General features: G+C 50.6%; 1 protein-coding gene across 1 annotated transcript in view; it reads left to right on the top strand.

Annotated features, from left to right (window-relative positions):
• Positions 1–15,081, top strand: part of LOC131662746 (myb-like protein AA) — a 138,808-nt gene that overhangs the window by 59,063 nt on the left and 64,664 nt on the right. The window contains exon 3 of the mRNA XM_058932638.1: positions 7,531–7,605. Within this exon, the coding sequence (XP_058788621.1) occupies positions 7,531–7,605 (75 nt within the window). The remainder of the gene's footprint in view (positions 1–7,530; positions 7,606–15,081) is intronic.

Below are 15,081 nucleotides of genomic sequence, written 5' to 3'. Positions count from 1 at the left end.
AAATTATACGTTCCGCAGCCAATATTTTTTCGCGAACGAACGGATAATTAATAATCCTCGGGTGACTCGCTGTTTGCCTAAAACCACTTTGCGTGCCATAAGGCGCCCGTTATGAACGGACGCACGACCACACCGTGGACAACGCGCGTCGGTCGCTCGGCCGCGTGGCACCCGTGGCACCGGTCCCAGCGACGCGGGACGTGAATTCGATTAATCGCGCCTGAAGCGATACATAGTGGCGCATTAGCTCGTTCGTGGGCCAATTCAATTGCTGCCGCGCGCGCGCGCGCGCCGGCCAAGCTTGGCGCAACGTCCAGTTTTTCAGCGACCGCATCCGCGCGCGGCGCGATCGATCGCGCCGCGCGTCCTCCTCGCCGTTCCGCCGAATTAGGCAAGAATTTAATAACGAGTCCGCGATAAATTCGTCGAACCCCTCCGCTTTCTTTTGTGCCCTTGCCGTGCGAGTGCGCGCGTCCAAATGCCCCGTTGCCGATTTATCATTCGCTCGTACGACCTTGCGATATGAAGACCGCCCGTTTATTGGCCTGCGCCCGCGGATCCGAATAATGGCATTCTTTCGCGTCTCTTCGTCGGCTGAGGGCCCGTCCAGTCTCGCTTCGCCGATGAAAATTCACCTCGACTCTGAGAACTGGGCTCGAGTCGCCGATGTACGCGTGTGTCGGGCATACGCGAGCGCGCGCTCGCATCGAGATACGCGTGCGTTTGTAGGCACATCCAGGCGCAACGAAATGCAAACTCGATAAGGCTCATCGTTCTCCAAGTTGGCATGTATGATGGCTAGAGCGAAGGGCGAGGGTACACAGAGAGTCGTATGTCCATTAAAGGACGCGACGCGGCTTATTCCCATGGCAACGTGTGTCGCGCGCATTGTCCTCCCGTAGTCGGCCGTCGTTCGGAGAGACGCAACCCCCGTGCATGCATGCGCTTTTCTCTCGCTACAGAGGAAAGAGAATTGATTTCCGTTCGTACGTACACGCGCAGTCCATATATATTCGCTGTCTCGTCTTCCTGTCTACTTGTTTCGTTTTTTTTTTGTTTTTGTTCTTTTTTTTTTCGAGGCTTTGTCGAGTTACGCAAGCATCCCCATCCAGCCGTCGTTGTTGCGTAATCACTTCCATCCGGTTGCGCAGCCACCATCACCGCGGCCAACACAAGAGACGTTATTCATTTTTCGCATGCGGAGCGTTATTGTACTGTTCGATTTCGCCGGCAGTATCGGCAAACTCGATCGCGGGGGTTTCTTTTTGCTCTGCCGTTGCGTCATCCTTCAAAGACAAAGGCCTCGCAAGGGTAATTACCGATCGCAGAGCCGCGAAGGCACGGCGAGCGATATCGTGCGCTGGAGACTTGTGAATGATTGAGCGGCCGAGTTTGACGAAGAGGGCGAGCGAGAAGGCTGCCCCGTAAATTTTGAAATATCTGCGCTCGGCGACGGGGGCCTCCTTACGCTATTTGTTTCATTGACTCGCTGCGCCCTTTCTTCTCTCCCTTTTGTTATTGGCGCACGAAGCGCCAAGAACCCGCGCGACGCGGCAAGAGAGTTGCGCGACGTAATTCCGAGGACTCGAACGATCGGAAATCATCGTCACGACGTCGATGGAGAATCGACGCTCTTAGGCACGTCAAGGCTTTTTGTTGGCTTCACGCGCGGACGATTTGCGGTTTGCGTGCACGACGCAGCGCCGTAGCCGCGTATTCAATAACGCGTTTGGCTGAGCGACTTGGAGCATCTCGACCGATGCTCCGCGAGCAACGCCAATCGACAGGGAGACATCGTCGATCCGCGGATAAATGAGCCATCGGGCGAGAAACAGCAGCGAGCGAAATGGCGGCCGGAGCGCGCAAAAGTCCAATCGTGTCCCCGGCATCGCGCTCCGTCGAACTTTAATAATTTGACCGGCGAATTGATACGCGGCGGCCCGATCGAAGTGTCGCGCGCGCGGCATTCGTCCGACTACGCGCGGCCGTCGGAGCCCGGACAAGAGTTGGGCGAGCGCGAGCAGCGATGCCACGACTCGTTAGCTCGAATGTCTAAGGCACTGATTAGCCGAACGCAAACAATATCGATCGCGGCGGCTTTAGCGCCTCTCTAATCGTGCCGCACTAACTAGTCAGCCAACAAACAGTTAGAGCGCCGCGCGCGCGATCGATAATTCGACTCTGCTGCATGAATATTCTTCCCGCGGAGCGATGGAGGCTTAATTGTTCAACGCCTTTGTAGCGGACTCGAGTGCCTTGCGCGAAAAAAATTAAGTGGCGCGATATTGACTTTCGATTATCGCGCGCCACCCCACGAACGCATGAATGCCCCTCCCCCCCACCCCTTCCTGACACGTCTGGAGTGCAGTACCTCTCTCACTCTGCTTTTCACGCCTGAACTTGACTCTCATCCGTTCTGACGGCTTTCACTCTCTCTCGTCCCTAGCTTGTAGCTTATTTTCTAATCTGCCCCTGCGGTTTTATCGCAAGGCCATTGACTTTTTTAAAGTGTTTGATTCGACGACGACGACTGTATTTTATTGACCGACCATGACATTTCAACTCTCTCTCTCTCTCTCTCCAGCGAGATTGAAATATAATTTTGAACGCGCGCTCGCGAATTATTGTAACAGTGCGGCGCTTTTGTTTGCCTGCGCACAATGAGATTTTCCACTTTTCAATCGCATCAAAAAGACCTTTTCATTTGCAATGCTTTTCAGCGTCGGCGTTTGAGGGGAAAAAAACTTTTTTAATAACTGTGACCGAATAGTAGAAAAAGAGTGAGAGAGAGAGAGAGTAGAGGGTTGCGGGTTGGGAGAGGGGTCAAATCGAGCGTCATTAGGGCAACGAGCATCGCATCCGATCTTACCTGTTGGCACGGTGCGCGAATCGGGGGCTCGCTTATGGCCGCTGCATACGAATTGCGTTTCGGCCGTTCGTTAAGGAGTTTGCCGCGCGATTAGGGCGCGGTTGGCCTGCTTTCGCGTGGCCGCCCGGCGGCGTTTGACCGTTTCGCTCTGACGGGGAAACGCGCGTTTAGCTCGCAATCGCGTTAGCCCGACAACGACTATTGAATAAGCCGTTGCGCAAGCTATTACGTCGACAGTATTGTTCCTCTACGTTTTCAGCGTGATCGTCGTCCCTCCGAATCGCCCTTGCTCTCTCGCTCTCCCAGCGTGTCGCGTCCAAGAGTCTTCTCGTTGCACGGAAAAATGCGGCGAACGCGAGCGGCACTCGGCCCACTCTGTCAAGCCGTGCCCACTCGGAAGCTTCCCGAGCGTCATTCGCTGGCCAAAATATAAATTCAAATTAATGTTTGAAGCGGGCGGAGCGCCGCGACCGCATTGGCGCCAGATGTGTCTTCATTACGAAGCTAATTTATAGAGCGCGCGTAACAGCAGTCGCGGCGATAATTACGGTAAATCAATGGGCCCGGTTGCCGTCCATCGGATCGAGCCGTCCTGCGCGACAAAAGGAGGCTCCTGCTTCGAGAGCCGCCGAGGAGACGTCGCGTCAACGCCCGATAAATAAAAGCAACCCTCGCGGTGAGCTTTGTTCGCAACTGCGCGCTTATTTACGATGCGCGACCGCGCGAATTAATTCGAAAGCTGGGCTGCCTCGTAAATAGCGCCGCGACCGACCGACGCGTCATTGCCGTTTCTTTTTCCGTCGCGTTGTATCCTTCTCGTTCTCTCGGTTGTTTTTTGCTTTATCGTTTTTTTCGTCGCGGCAGACGGGACCAGTCACTCTCCGAAAATTAAAACTGTCCGCTCGCGCGATTACTCATCGCTGCTGGCTGTCCCTTTTTCGCGTCGATAGACGCCTGGAGAGGCTCTTAGTGAATTGAAGGGGCCGCAACACTATAAATTCCGGCCGGTCCCGATAAATCCGTAAGTAGTTCGTTACGCTGGCTGTGCGCGCGTGACGTATTAACTATTCCCCCCCCCCCCCCATCTCGTGCGCCCGCCACATTATTGGCCCCCTGCGGCTACTTAGCCCTATGGCTAATCATGCTGAGAATTCGCGTGTAATTTTCTCTGTTCGGCCTGTTTTGTTATTTGGCGTCCTTCTTTTCGCGAAAATTAAAAATCATTCGGCCGTAAAGAGAGAAAAAACGCAACGCGAACTTTATCATCGAGCGAACCTTGCTCCGAAAAATTCATCCGACAGGTATAAAAGCTAAAGCCACGGCGAATGAGTATCCTTGGCTGGGACGACGCGGAAATTTGATTAGCCGTCGTATAAGCTAGACGACAAAAGGCGCGCTCGCCAAGGCCAAAATTTCATAGAGACTCGGAGCAGTGCGTGTCCACCCTCGAGCACCCTCCCCGCCGTTGTTTGCGTCCTCGTCGCTACTCGAACTCGTGAGTCAGCAGTTCCTGCGGGACTTACACGTATATACACACGTATACACAGGCACTGCAGCAGCCTCTTCCCCATAAAACCATGGCGCTCATGCTCTCACGTGCGCTACGCGCTGTTGACGCTCCAAAGAAGATTTGATCTCCTGAAATTTGTTATGCTAATCGTAGCCAGACAGCCGCACCCCCGGAGAGAGACTTTGCGATTTTCCGCGTCGCTGCTGCCGTCGCCGCTGCTTTATCGAGGAGAACATTTATTTGCCGTGCTTAGAAAGACAAGTTCCCAATTGTTATTGTCGTTTAGCCGAAGGCACGAGTCGCGCAGTCGACGAGTGAGCGCGGTGATGAAACATGACGGCCTCTCGCTTGATCGACTGGAAGCTATCAGCGAGGGAAATCGAATGCCGCAAATGGATTGATTCGGCGCCAAATCGAACAACGCCACTCGGCATTTCGGGAGGTACGGGCGATTGGCTGGGTCGGGGGCGAGAAAAATGAATTAGCCGACGAGGCAAACAGCGAGGACGCGCGAGTCGACCGTCAAGACAAATAACGAAAGTGAGCTACGGGGCTCTCGATCGCTGTCGATCCGAAAGTGTCCGTTTATGAGCGTCGCTCGCTGTGACGCGATCCCGTGAATAATTCATGTCGTCGCCTTTTCCCCGCGCGGGCGTCCTTGATGGCCTTGGCCGCCGACGGGATCAACTAGCCGTGTAATTCGAGAGCCGGAGAGCCGCGCCCAGGGATTTTTTATGCAAATCCATCCTGCGGTTATCTGCTGCAATTGATTCCTCTGCCCTATCTCGCTCCTATTGATTTCTTTTTTCATTCGCACTTGCTCGTGCCCGCCGCGAGTCACCCGATGCCAGCCGACTCGAGCGCGCGATCGTTTCTCACGATCCGCTCGTTTTTATCGTTATTACGCTAATTATAAAACTGAGCGCCGGCGAGAAAAATCAACGAGGAGGAGGATCGTCGGGGATCGACGGGAAGGAGTAGATTATAGAGTGGACGATAATGAGATGCTAATTAAATGCCGTCGTCTTAATTCCCTCTCGAGTTTTAACGCTGCGCGCCCCCGGAAAATCGCTTCCGCCGCGCGCCACGGCTAATTGCCCGGAATTTCCCGCGCGCTCGTAATTTCGAACCCGCGCCCGACAATAACGGCGAAAAATATCCCTTTCGCCGTTAATTCACTTCTGTTACGCGATATCACGCTCCTTTCGGGCGCAACTGCGCGCTTCTCAATCGGATTACGCGCGACTGCGATCGCGACAAACGGATTCGCGCCCGAACAATAAATATCAGATTTCGGCTCGCGAGTGTCCTATCGCGCCGCGGCCGAATAAAAAGCAGACCCGTGCGCCGTCGTGTCCGCCTGGACGCGGCGGAATAAAAGGCACGCGCCGAGCAATGAACCTGCAGCGAAAATAAAACGTTTAGTCACGCATGCCTAGGCCGAGAAAGGAAAGCGTTTCCGGCGCAGTAGCGAAGCTCGTCCGTCCGACGCGCCTCTCGAAAAAACGAAAAACAAAAAAAAAAAAGACGAAAAATCAAACTCCCGTGCACCTGCACCAGTTCATCGGGTGGTCCTTCGCACTTCTCTCGAAATTGACCGAGTGGCGTTTATGCAAATGCGGGGGACAGGACCAGCCTCAAAGCAGCGCGGGGGTCCTGCGAACAAAAAAAGGAAAGGAGAAAGAGGGAAGGGCCGGCGCGTTCGCGTGTGCTTCAAGAGGTGATCATGTCGAGAGCGTCTGGTGACGCGTTTCTTGTCCTACGCGCGAGAGGGAGAAGCGAAACAATAGCAGTGACGCCTTTTTTTTCCTTTCCGACGTGGGGCTTGAAGTGAAGATGCCTCTTCTTTTTTTCTTTCTTTTTTCAGGATGGGAAGTGAGGCTGTAGGTTAGGGGGTTTTATGTCGCTTTTATTGCGCAACCCTGCTCTCGATGGTTTATGCTTCATTTTTGGAAGGAATTTCGCATGTTCAGCACGATAACGGAGACGATAAGGTTGTAAGAAAAGGAAAAAAAGGAAACAAGCGATTTTATGAAGACGAAGAGAACTACCGATGGCAATTGATGTCCTCTTCTCGTAACGTTCGAAGATTTATCATTAGAAACAGATCCTCGACGACGCGAGCGAGTTGTAAAATAGCATATTGCGTTCTCGCCGTGGTCTAGAAAATCGCGTTTAATTAAAAAGCACATATCGCACGCCCGTTCTCGGAGGAAATAAAATAAAAAAAAAGCCCGCGCATGCTCTACTCATTATTTTAAAGCAACTCGCTGTGAAGCCGCGTTAAATTTTTTGCGAAAAACGACTCAGCGTTTCCCTTCCGCGATGAACAGGCTAGCGCGCGGTCTCAAAATGTCAACTCCAAACGCAACAGAGAGAAAGAGAGAGAGAGTGAACAAGCGCACAGAGGAATAGTATACAAATCAGAACGAGGCACTCGCGTGGAAATCCTCGCGTTTATATATTTCGAGACACTACAATGAGCAGACACGCGCGCGTGTGCATATACATAACCGTCAACTTTCTCGTCGACTCCAATTCGAAATTTCCACCGTGAGCGCAATAGCGTTCGCATGTTTTTTCTTTTTTTTTTTTCTTTTTGGAGCGCTTCTTCGAACGTCGAGGAATCTAATTAAGGGATGTGTTTACCCAGTGGTCGTATACCGCGCGATAATGGCTAGCCGATGCCACGGGATTACGCGAGCTTTTCTCTCCCTGTCCGCGTTATTAAATGCTAGCCGTGCGCGCATACTTGAGGCAGACAATGGCATGGCCGCTTTCTTCCTCCAATCGGAGTAAACAATCGTTTAAGTTTGTCCATGCACGAGAGTGTTTGGGATACGGCTCTCTCACTCTCTCCTTTTATATGTTTATTTCAGCTGCTGCTCGCGGCAGTTAGAATACGACGTTGATAGGTCATTTAAATAATAACGGTAGATTTAACGGCGAATTAAGGGAGCTTCTCTTTTTTTATCTACCGTGGGAATGGGATTGAACCTATTTGGTATGCTCGCACGAGATAAGCATCGTTCTACGGGATCGCGATAAGAAAGACGCTGGGATTAGAAATCGCAGGCAAGATAAGTTTTTTGAACGACCGACGCAGTTTGTTTAAGCGTCGTTCTTAATAAATTGAATATTTATGTTACAGTACAGCGAGCGCTCGACGAACGTCCTTTTAATCGTCTCGCTAGCCGGCATCAAAGTATGCAGCCTAGATGGAAAGGTGAGTAAATTTCAGTCTCTATATGTGTCTCTCCTCAAAAGCCTCTTTGTGCGGACACTGGTAGCCTAGCTTTAGGTGGGCAACGGCCTCAAAACAAGGAGGAGGCGCGAGCAACAAAAAAGAGATTAACACAGAAAGCTTTGACACGCGCGCGCGAGCTTTTAGTCGTCCGGCTGATTTCGCCCGAGAGCCCAAACGCGAAAATTGCGTCCGGGCATTGTCGTCTCGCCACTTGGCAAACGTAGTCTTTTATTGTTTTTCTGCCGACTGCGCTATCATGAATTTTCATAAGACTTTTATGAGCCTGGGAATGTGCATATCCGCGCCTCATTAGAAGTATCGTTAGCCCTGTGAGTCTATGTTTATTCCAGTGTACGCAGCGTGTTTGCACACCGCATTACCTCGGAATAAAGATATCGCTAATTTTAAATTAGGCAGCGAGTGAGTCGACTCTACCGGCATGTTACAAATTGCAAAGCGCAGGGCGTATTCGAGTCGAAACGTACTCGCGTGCCAAATCCATTTGCGAAATAGCGGCTTATTACGTGAATAATCCGAAGAGGACTGCTTAAAAAATGTACGGGGAGAGACAGAGAGAGAGAGAGAGAGAGAGAGATAGCTCGTCGCAAAGAAGATCCGGAGAAAATCCGTAGCAGCAACTGTCTGCGCGAGAGTGGCGGCGTGTCTGCGGTCTGACAGGTAACTGACACTATCTACTTAACTCAGCCGGCAAAGTCGCGTAAGACAATAAATACTTGATGCGCGCGCTCCGGCTTCGCGAAATCTCTTGCGCTCTCGACGAGGAGGCGGCCGGTTAATGAGTTTAGCAACTGTTATAATGGAAAATCCCGCAGCCGTCACGAGCGCCGCTTAAAACTTTACTTTGGGCGCCGAAAACAGCCGATGATGTGGCCCTCTTCCCCGGCGCTTTTCTAACTGGGTCGCTCGCTCGCTAAATTAAAAACCCGTTTGCACCTGGCAAACAACTGTTTCCAACTAGTTTACCCGGTGCGCGACCGCGGAATTCGCCAGCGGCACTGCCGTTCCGTTCGCGAGTCATTGTACGCCCGCGGCAAAAAGAACGCCAACTTTTGCCAGGCTGCATTTCTGATGCGCGCTCGCTTTCTCTTTGCTCGATCGATTAATTATTGAGCTCGATGAGCCAAGCTTCGCAGCCAGACTCTGCGCGCACACGGCAGCTTACGTTTCAAAAGTTGCTGCCTCTCGGTTTTTGCTCTCCACGGACTCGCCGCAATGCCGCTTCTGCCGGAAAACGCTCATGGATTTCCGTGCGAGAAGGTGCGCGCGACAATCCGGCTTGAAAATCTGGCTGTTCCATTACCATGCGCTATTTACTTTCTGCACGCTAAACTTTTCCGGATTCCCATTGATTCTCCGCTGAGTGATAAGACAATTGTTCGCGCTCGCCGTGGAATACAAGCCACTTTGTCCCGCAGCCGTCGCCTAGCTCATCAATAATTCGCCCGCTAAAATGGTGCGCACAAGCGAAAGTCAGTCGAGCCGAAAACACGGAACGGCTATATCGGGCACGCCGGGGGCAAGCAAGAAAAAAAATGCGAGAGTGCGTGGGCCAACAAGGGTCGAGAGTCCCGAGAGAGGCAACGTGGCAGCGGACGCAAGAAGCCAGCCAGAGATTCTCCGGTTCGGGCTGCGGCTGATTGGCAGCGCGAATGAATTCTGCCGGCGTGGACTAATGCCACCTCGCCTCTGCTTGCCTACTATACATTGCCTGTCACTCTGATTGATAATGCCCGACCCTGCTAGTCGTGGAATTTCGCCCCGAGATGCTGCTGTCTTTTGCTCGAGGGAACCTTTGCCAGTAGGGTTTCTGCTTTTTTTTGTCTGCCGGTGAGTTCGCGCGAGAATTAGCCTCGTTACCACTTGATTTATTTTGAAAAGTTGGGCGATAATCGTCGTCGGTGGTTTGGCAACTTCGTTTGTACGCGACGATTGAAATTTTCGTTTAGCTTTCTTTTTCTGATTTTATGTTTTTTGTCGCAGCAAAGACAGCTCAAAGACCACGAAGTTGGTACGATTCGAGTCCCACAAGCGTTATTCCGTGAATATCGACAAAGTTTTTTCCATTGTTCGAGCTCTCGCGCTGCTGGCATTGGTAGGTAGAGATTTCATTCGGTTGGCACGCGAATAGAAATCCACCTGTTATGCGTGTCGAACGAAGAAAGGTCGAATAAGAAGAGAAAAAAGAAATGATAGTCGGGCGAGAGAACAGGAGCCGAGGCCGCGGAAAAGTGGCGTCTCGTTAGATGGTCTTTTTCTCGCTAATGGACGGCCAGCAGCGGTACAAAGCCGAGATTGCGATAGAAAGTCGGTGGCGAGAGGAAATGAAGGACGCCGGCCTGGGCGAGAAGGAACAAAAAAGAAAAAAAAAAGAAAAAAAGAGAAAAGGAGACGAAGAAATCTTCGATGAGAAAAACTTTATTACCGGAGCGACGTCGCGACGCCGGTGCGCTCTTCGAATTTATTTACACGCGAAAGCTTATCGGCGGCAGATTCGGCTGAGGAGGTCGGACTGATTAGGCCGCGTCTGCGAGAAGGCAGCTCCTCGAGACGGGGCTTGGCAACTTTGACAAATTAGCAGTCGGAGCAAGCCAGAGGAGTGGAGAGTAATACTTCATGATCAATCGAGGCTTTGCGCGGCTGTCAAACGTGGCTTGTTATAATTAAACGCCAGCCAAAGCCGCGTCGCCTGTAATACGAGCTAGACGCGGAGCCTGCACGTGCACGCGCAAACCGGAGGACGCGTATACACGCTCGCGTATATTGGAGCTGCATCCACTGATCTGCTTTTTACACGACGACATGCCGCACCGACTACGGAATTGCATTACGTCGTGGTTTGAAAAAAAGAAGAAGAAAAAAACGAGCCAGTCTCGTCAAAGGCTCGTCCGCAAATTATTGAGAAAGCGCAGACCGACGCAACATTTTTATTTTTATATTCGCCCGGCAGCGACTTTTCCCTCACCGATGTGCTTTCTCTCTCCGTCTCTTTCTCTGTCCTCATCCCCCTACTCTCTTTCCATTTAAGTACATTACCGGCGTCCGAGCGTGCGTTCGCGCTCGTTTCCTCTGCCCCCCTCCTCCCTCTCTCTCTCTCTCTCTCTCTCTCTCTCTCTCTTTGTGCAAATACATAAAAACGCGCGTCGCGCTCGCACTACCGCGGCGGCAGTAAGCGTTATGAGCCCGTAAGGCCTACGACGCAACGTGGACATTTAATTCCGCAGTATGAGAACACTTTTATAGAGCTCTAAAACATCTTTATGCGTTTGCTTGCCTTTTCCTCCTCTTTCCCAACAATCACAATACTTCTTCTTTATTTCGCGTATCGCGGCGTTGGTGGACATTCGATGATACGCGCGCGGGCTGCGCGCCGCCTGGTGAAAATAAGCGACCGCGAAATTTCGCTGCGGAAACCGGAAAACTCCTGGCTCGACAGTTTAGCCGACTTGTTTCCGTTCGCACATAAATTGAAAAAGTTGACGCGGTCGCGGCAAGACGTCTTCACGATAGAAGCTGCACGCCTGACTTTTATGTCGAAAGGCTCGCGGCGGCTGCCCTTGGTAAAAAGAAATGAGCGTCTATTTCCCTCTCTCTCTCTCTCTCTCTCTCTCTCTCGGGATTTGCTTTTTACTATGAGCCGCGTGAATCCTCTTAAAATCAGTTCTTCCGCAAAACAAACGTCGCTGTTTACCCATCACCAGAGCGAAAAAATCTCCATTGCGGTAAGTGCGTAGGCCGCGCAGAGCGAGAAAATGCTCTGGTTTTTTACTGCCAACGCTGCAGATTTCATTAAGACTCTCACGAGCCGGCAGCTTTTATTGGCAACAAACCACCGCAAGGGCTTCGCATGTAGGCACGTATGTGTACCTTGTCTGTGTGCGCGCGCGCGTGTGCTTTCCTACTCTCTCGTACTCATCAAATTATCAGTCTACAGAGGTACGTTCGCATAATACGAATCGACTCGCCAGACGTGAGTTTTGTTTACCTTTGCGTACGACTTTGTACGACTTTATCGAGCTGGAGAGCACAAAAATTCAGTTTCCTCTTTTGCAAATAAAGAAAAGAAAAAACGAAGTATTATTCATGGACGAGACGAAAAAAATGTTGACGAAGCTTCTCCTTTACCAGCGTGCTTGCTGCTGTGTAATCGAAAGATGAAAACAATAGGTCGGTTTCGTGCTCGCTCGCGCTATACTACTCGATGAATTCGTTTTCAGCTGGGCTTTTCGCGTAGTTTGATTTGTTTTCTATGCACCGATTAATCGATCGACCAGTCGTGCATGTACTTACGAGGGTTTCGTTCAGTAACAGTGATCTCTCCGTCTCTCTCTCTCTCTCTCACTCTCTCTCTCTCTCTCACTCTCTCTCTCTCTCTCTCACTCTCTCTCTCTCTCTCTCTCACTCTCTCTCTCTCTCTCTCTCTCTCTCTATGCTTCTTCGTTGGCATTCTACATTGAAAAGAATAAAACATGTTTTTTTTCTTTTCGTTTTCGTTATTTTTCCATCCGGCGAAAGGGTATGACTGACTGGTTTATATTTGATATATGCGCTGAAACAGGTGCGGATGGAGTTTGAGAAATTGATATTGTTTCTATATTTAAGTAGTCAAACACTGAGTTTGGTCAGACGTATTGTCGACGTAACGGTACGCGCAGTTTATCTGACGACGAAATATTACGAATTCATTCAGCATTTATTTTGCAATAAATAAAGAACTCTTTTGCTAAGAAGTGAAAGTGAGAGGGAGATAGGGAGAGAGAGAGAAAGAGTGAGAGAGAAAGAGAGAGAGAGAAAAAATGAGCTTCTTTAATTCGATCACCCCAAGCTGCGCGCAACATTACTACTTTGTCGACGTTTGATGGTTCGCGTCAAGTCTCTTTTTTCCTCGTCTCTATACATCTCCGGAGTTTTCTAATATTGCCACGGAACGAGTTTTTTTCTTCTTCTCTGCCACGTCCTCCTCTTAGTTTCGTTACTACTGCTACTGCTACTTTCGTCAGGAGGCTTTGGCTGCCATGTGTTGCTCGATACTTACGCAGCATCACGTTTTCGTTAAACTCCCCCAGTACGCGCGAGAGAGCTCGAGGAAATCGACGATAAATTGATTTCGATGATATCCCTTCAATATTATATGTATATACAGTTTGATTTTATCGAATTACTTGCGAATTAATTTTACGAAATTCAGGGCTTGGTAAACAGGATCGCGCATGATCGCAATCGAGATTCGACGTTGCGTTTAGCATATCGAGCGCGCGCAGCGTGTATATTATTAACCAATGCAATTTATTCCAGGGCGTCCGACATAACATTCGATATCGACACATGCGCGTCATTCATTTCATTAATTCAAATACCCAATCGGCCGCGATGGAAATTTAACGATGCGTTCAGCCGTGGCTTGGGCGCACGCCCGTCATATTCTCGCGAGCTTCCCGACGTACAAAAAGAAAGGGAAAAAGCCTCGATATCCCCGAGATAACAATACGCAAATATCTGAGGGATTTCCAAGGGCGAAGGAAAGTTCAGTCCGGTATCTCTATCTCTCCGTCTTGCTCTCGCTCTCTCGCTCTCTCTCTCTCTCTCTCTCTCTCTCTCTCGAGCTGTCATTCGATCTCTAGGCCGACGTCTGCTGTCTGGCCTGTCCTTTTTCATTTTCCGAGCAGTTTCCTTATTCTGTGCGGTCTTGTCTCGAGTGCACTTGTTTGCCGGCTTCTTCTTTCTTTTCGCCTTCAATCTTCGTCCCCCGGCCCGCCCGCCCCTGCACCGCCCTCGCGACGAGAAAGACCTGCTCCCGCGAATTATTCCAGCTAGCTTGCATTTGATATTTGCTTCCGACTCACTTCTCCTTTTTGTCGGCGAAGAGAAAAGACCGTTATTGCGATACATCAAGGTGAAGAGCGAGCGGAAAAGAAACGCACTTTACTTTTTTTTTCTCTCTTTGCGCGTGCGTGCGAAGCTTCTTGTCCCTGTGCTCCTCGGGATGTTTCCGTTGTCTGCGGCGGGGTAGCGCGTCCGCCAAGTTTTTGAGCGACGTCCGAGTTCGCAAGCTTTGCGCCCACGGGAAACTTTTTGAAAGATTGCTGTCCTTCCCTACTTGGAGAATATTGCGCCACTTTTATTATCTCGTATAGGGTCAGCGAGTAGCGGTGGAGGAATCGAGTAAACAATAAGTTGCGCCGATCGCATACGAATGATTTTTCGATGATCGACGGCCGGAGGCGTAACGAATTCATACAAGTTTGTCCCGATTGATGGCCAAGCCAACGAAAAACTTAGTCTGCCGTAAAAACAGCTGCGTCCTTCTGAATACAATTGCAGCGGTCGAGGGAGCGTAAGCGGATGAAAAGCAGCGAGGAATGGCGCAATATTTTCCGTGCTAGTGCTCATCGTTGAATAGCATAAATAGACTTTGCATCTTTAGCGAGCGGCAAAGCTGCCTTGTCTCCGCGAGAAGCGACCGGAGTGTATATACAGGGCAAAGGCAGCATGGCATTGTTACAAATAGGATTATTGTCATAATGGTCGCTAGCGAAACGGCCAGTAATTCGTACGTACACTCGCGCCAGTCTCTCGTCGCTCGTTTTCGGCTCCTTCTCTCTCGCCTCTTCGTTATCTGCTTTCGAGCGGTGATAAAAGAAACGCCGCCGCGAGCTGTGTATATAGACACGCTCAGCGGAAGGAGAACTTATTATTGCATTACTCCGTCGTTGCTTCTGCTACTTCGCGGGTTTTTACGAGCCGGAAGAGCAATGACGACTCGTCCGACGACGACGACGCTTTCTCTCTCTCTCTCTCAATCTCTCTCTCCGCGAGCGAGCTCGTTGGATGATTTTGTAATTTCACCGTGACGATCCACGCGACGTTCGCTTCCACCTTTCTTTTCTTTTTGCGCCTGCTCGAGAGCTTTGAATAATTGAGAGAGAAACGGAGAATAACAATCCATGGATTACAGCCTGGGGAATATGATTCTTTAAAAGCTTCTCGTCGGCGAGCGCACGAAATAAACGTTGGTTAACGGGCGAAAGAGTAAGCGCGAAACGCATTTTTCTTGTGAAAACATTGTCAAATGGGGTGCAACAAGCGAGGAAAAAAAGAGATTTACCCAAGAAGGAGAGAGAGAGAGAGAGAGAGAGAAAGAGAGCGGGGAAGGAAAAATCCGCGACGAGAGACAAACTAGAAAAGGAGCAAAGGTGTATAATAAAGTCATCAACAAACATCATTTGCGCAGCTCTCTCTCTCTCTCTCTCTCTCTCTCTCTCTCTCTTGTTGACGCGCAAGCGCGACGGTAAAAAGCGCGGTGAACAAATAGCGTCGACGCGTATATCTTTCAGCCAGCTGGCGCTTACAAGACGGCAAACAAACGGCGAGAGCGATTCGCGCGAGTTTTCTCTCCTCGGCGTCGTCATTTCTCGGGCCATTTTTATCGTGCGCGCG

This window comes from Phymastichus coffea, unplaced genomic scaffold, assembly GCF_024137745.1.
Source record: "Phymastichus coffea isolate CEN01 unplaced genomic scaffold, Cenicafe_Pcof_1.1 PCOF00028, whole genome shotgun sequence".
Lineage (NCBI taxonomy): Eukaryota > Metazoa > Arthropoda > Insecta > Hymenoptera > Eulophidae > Phymastichus > Phymastichus coffea.
This window is presented reverse-complemented; position numbering and strand designations above follow the sequence as displayed.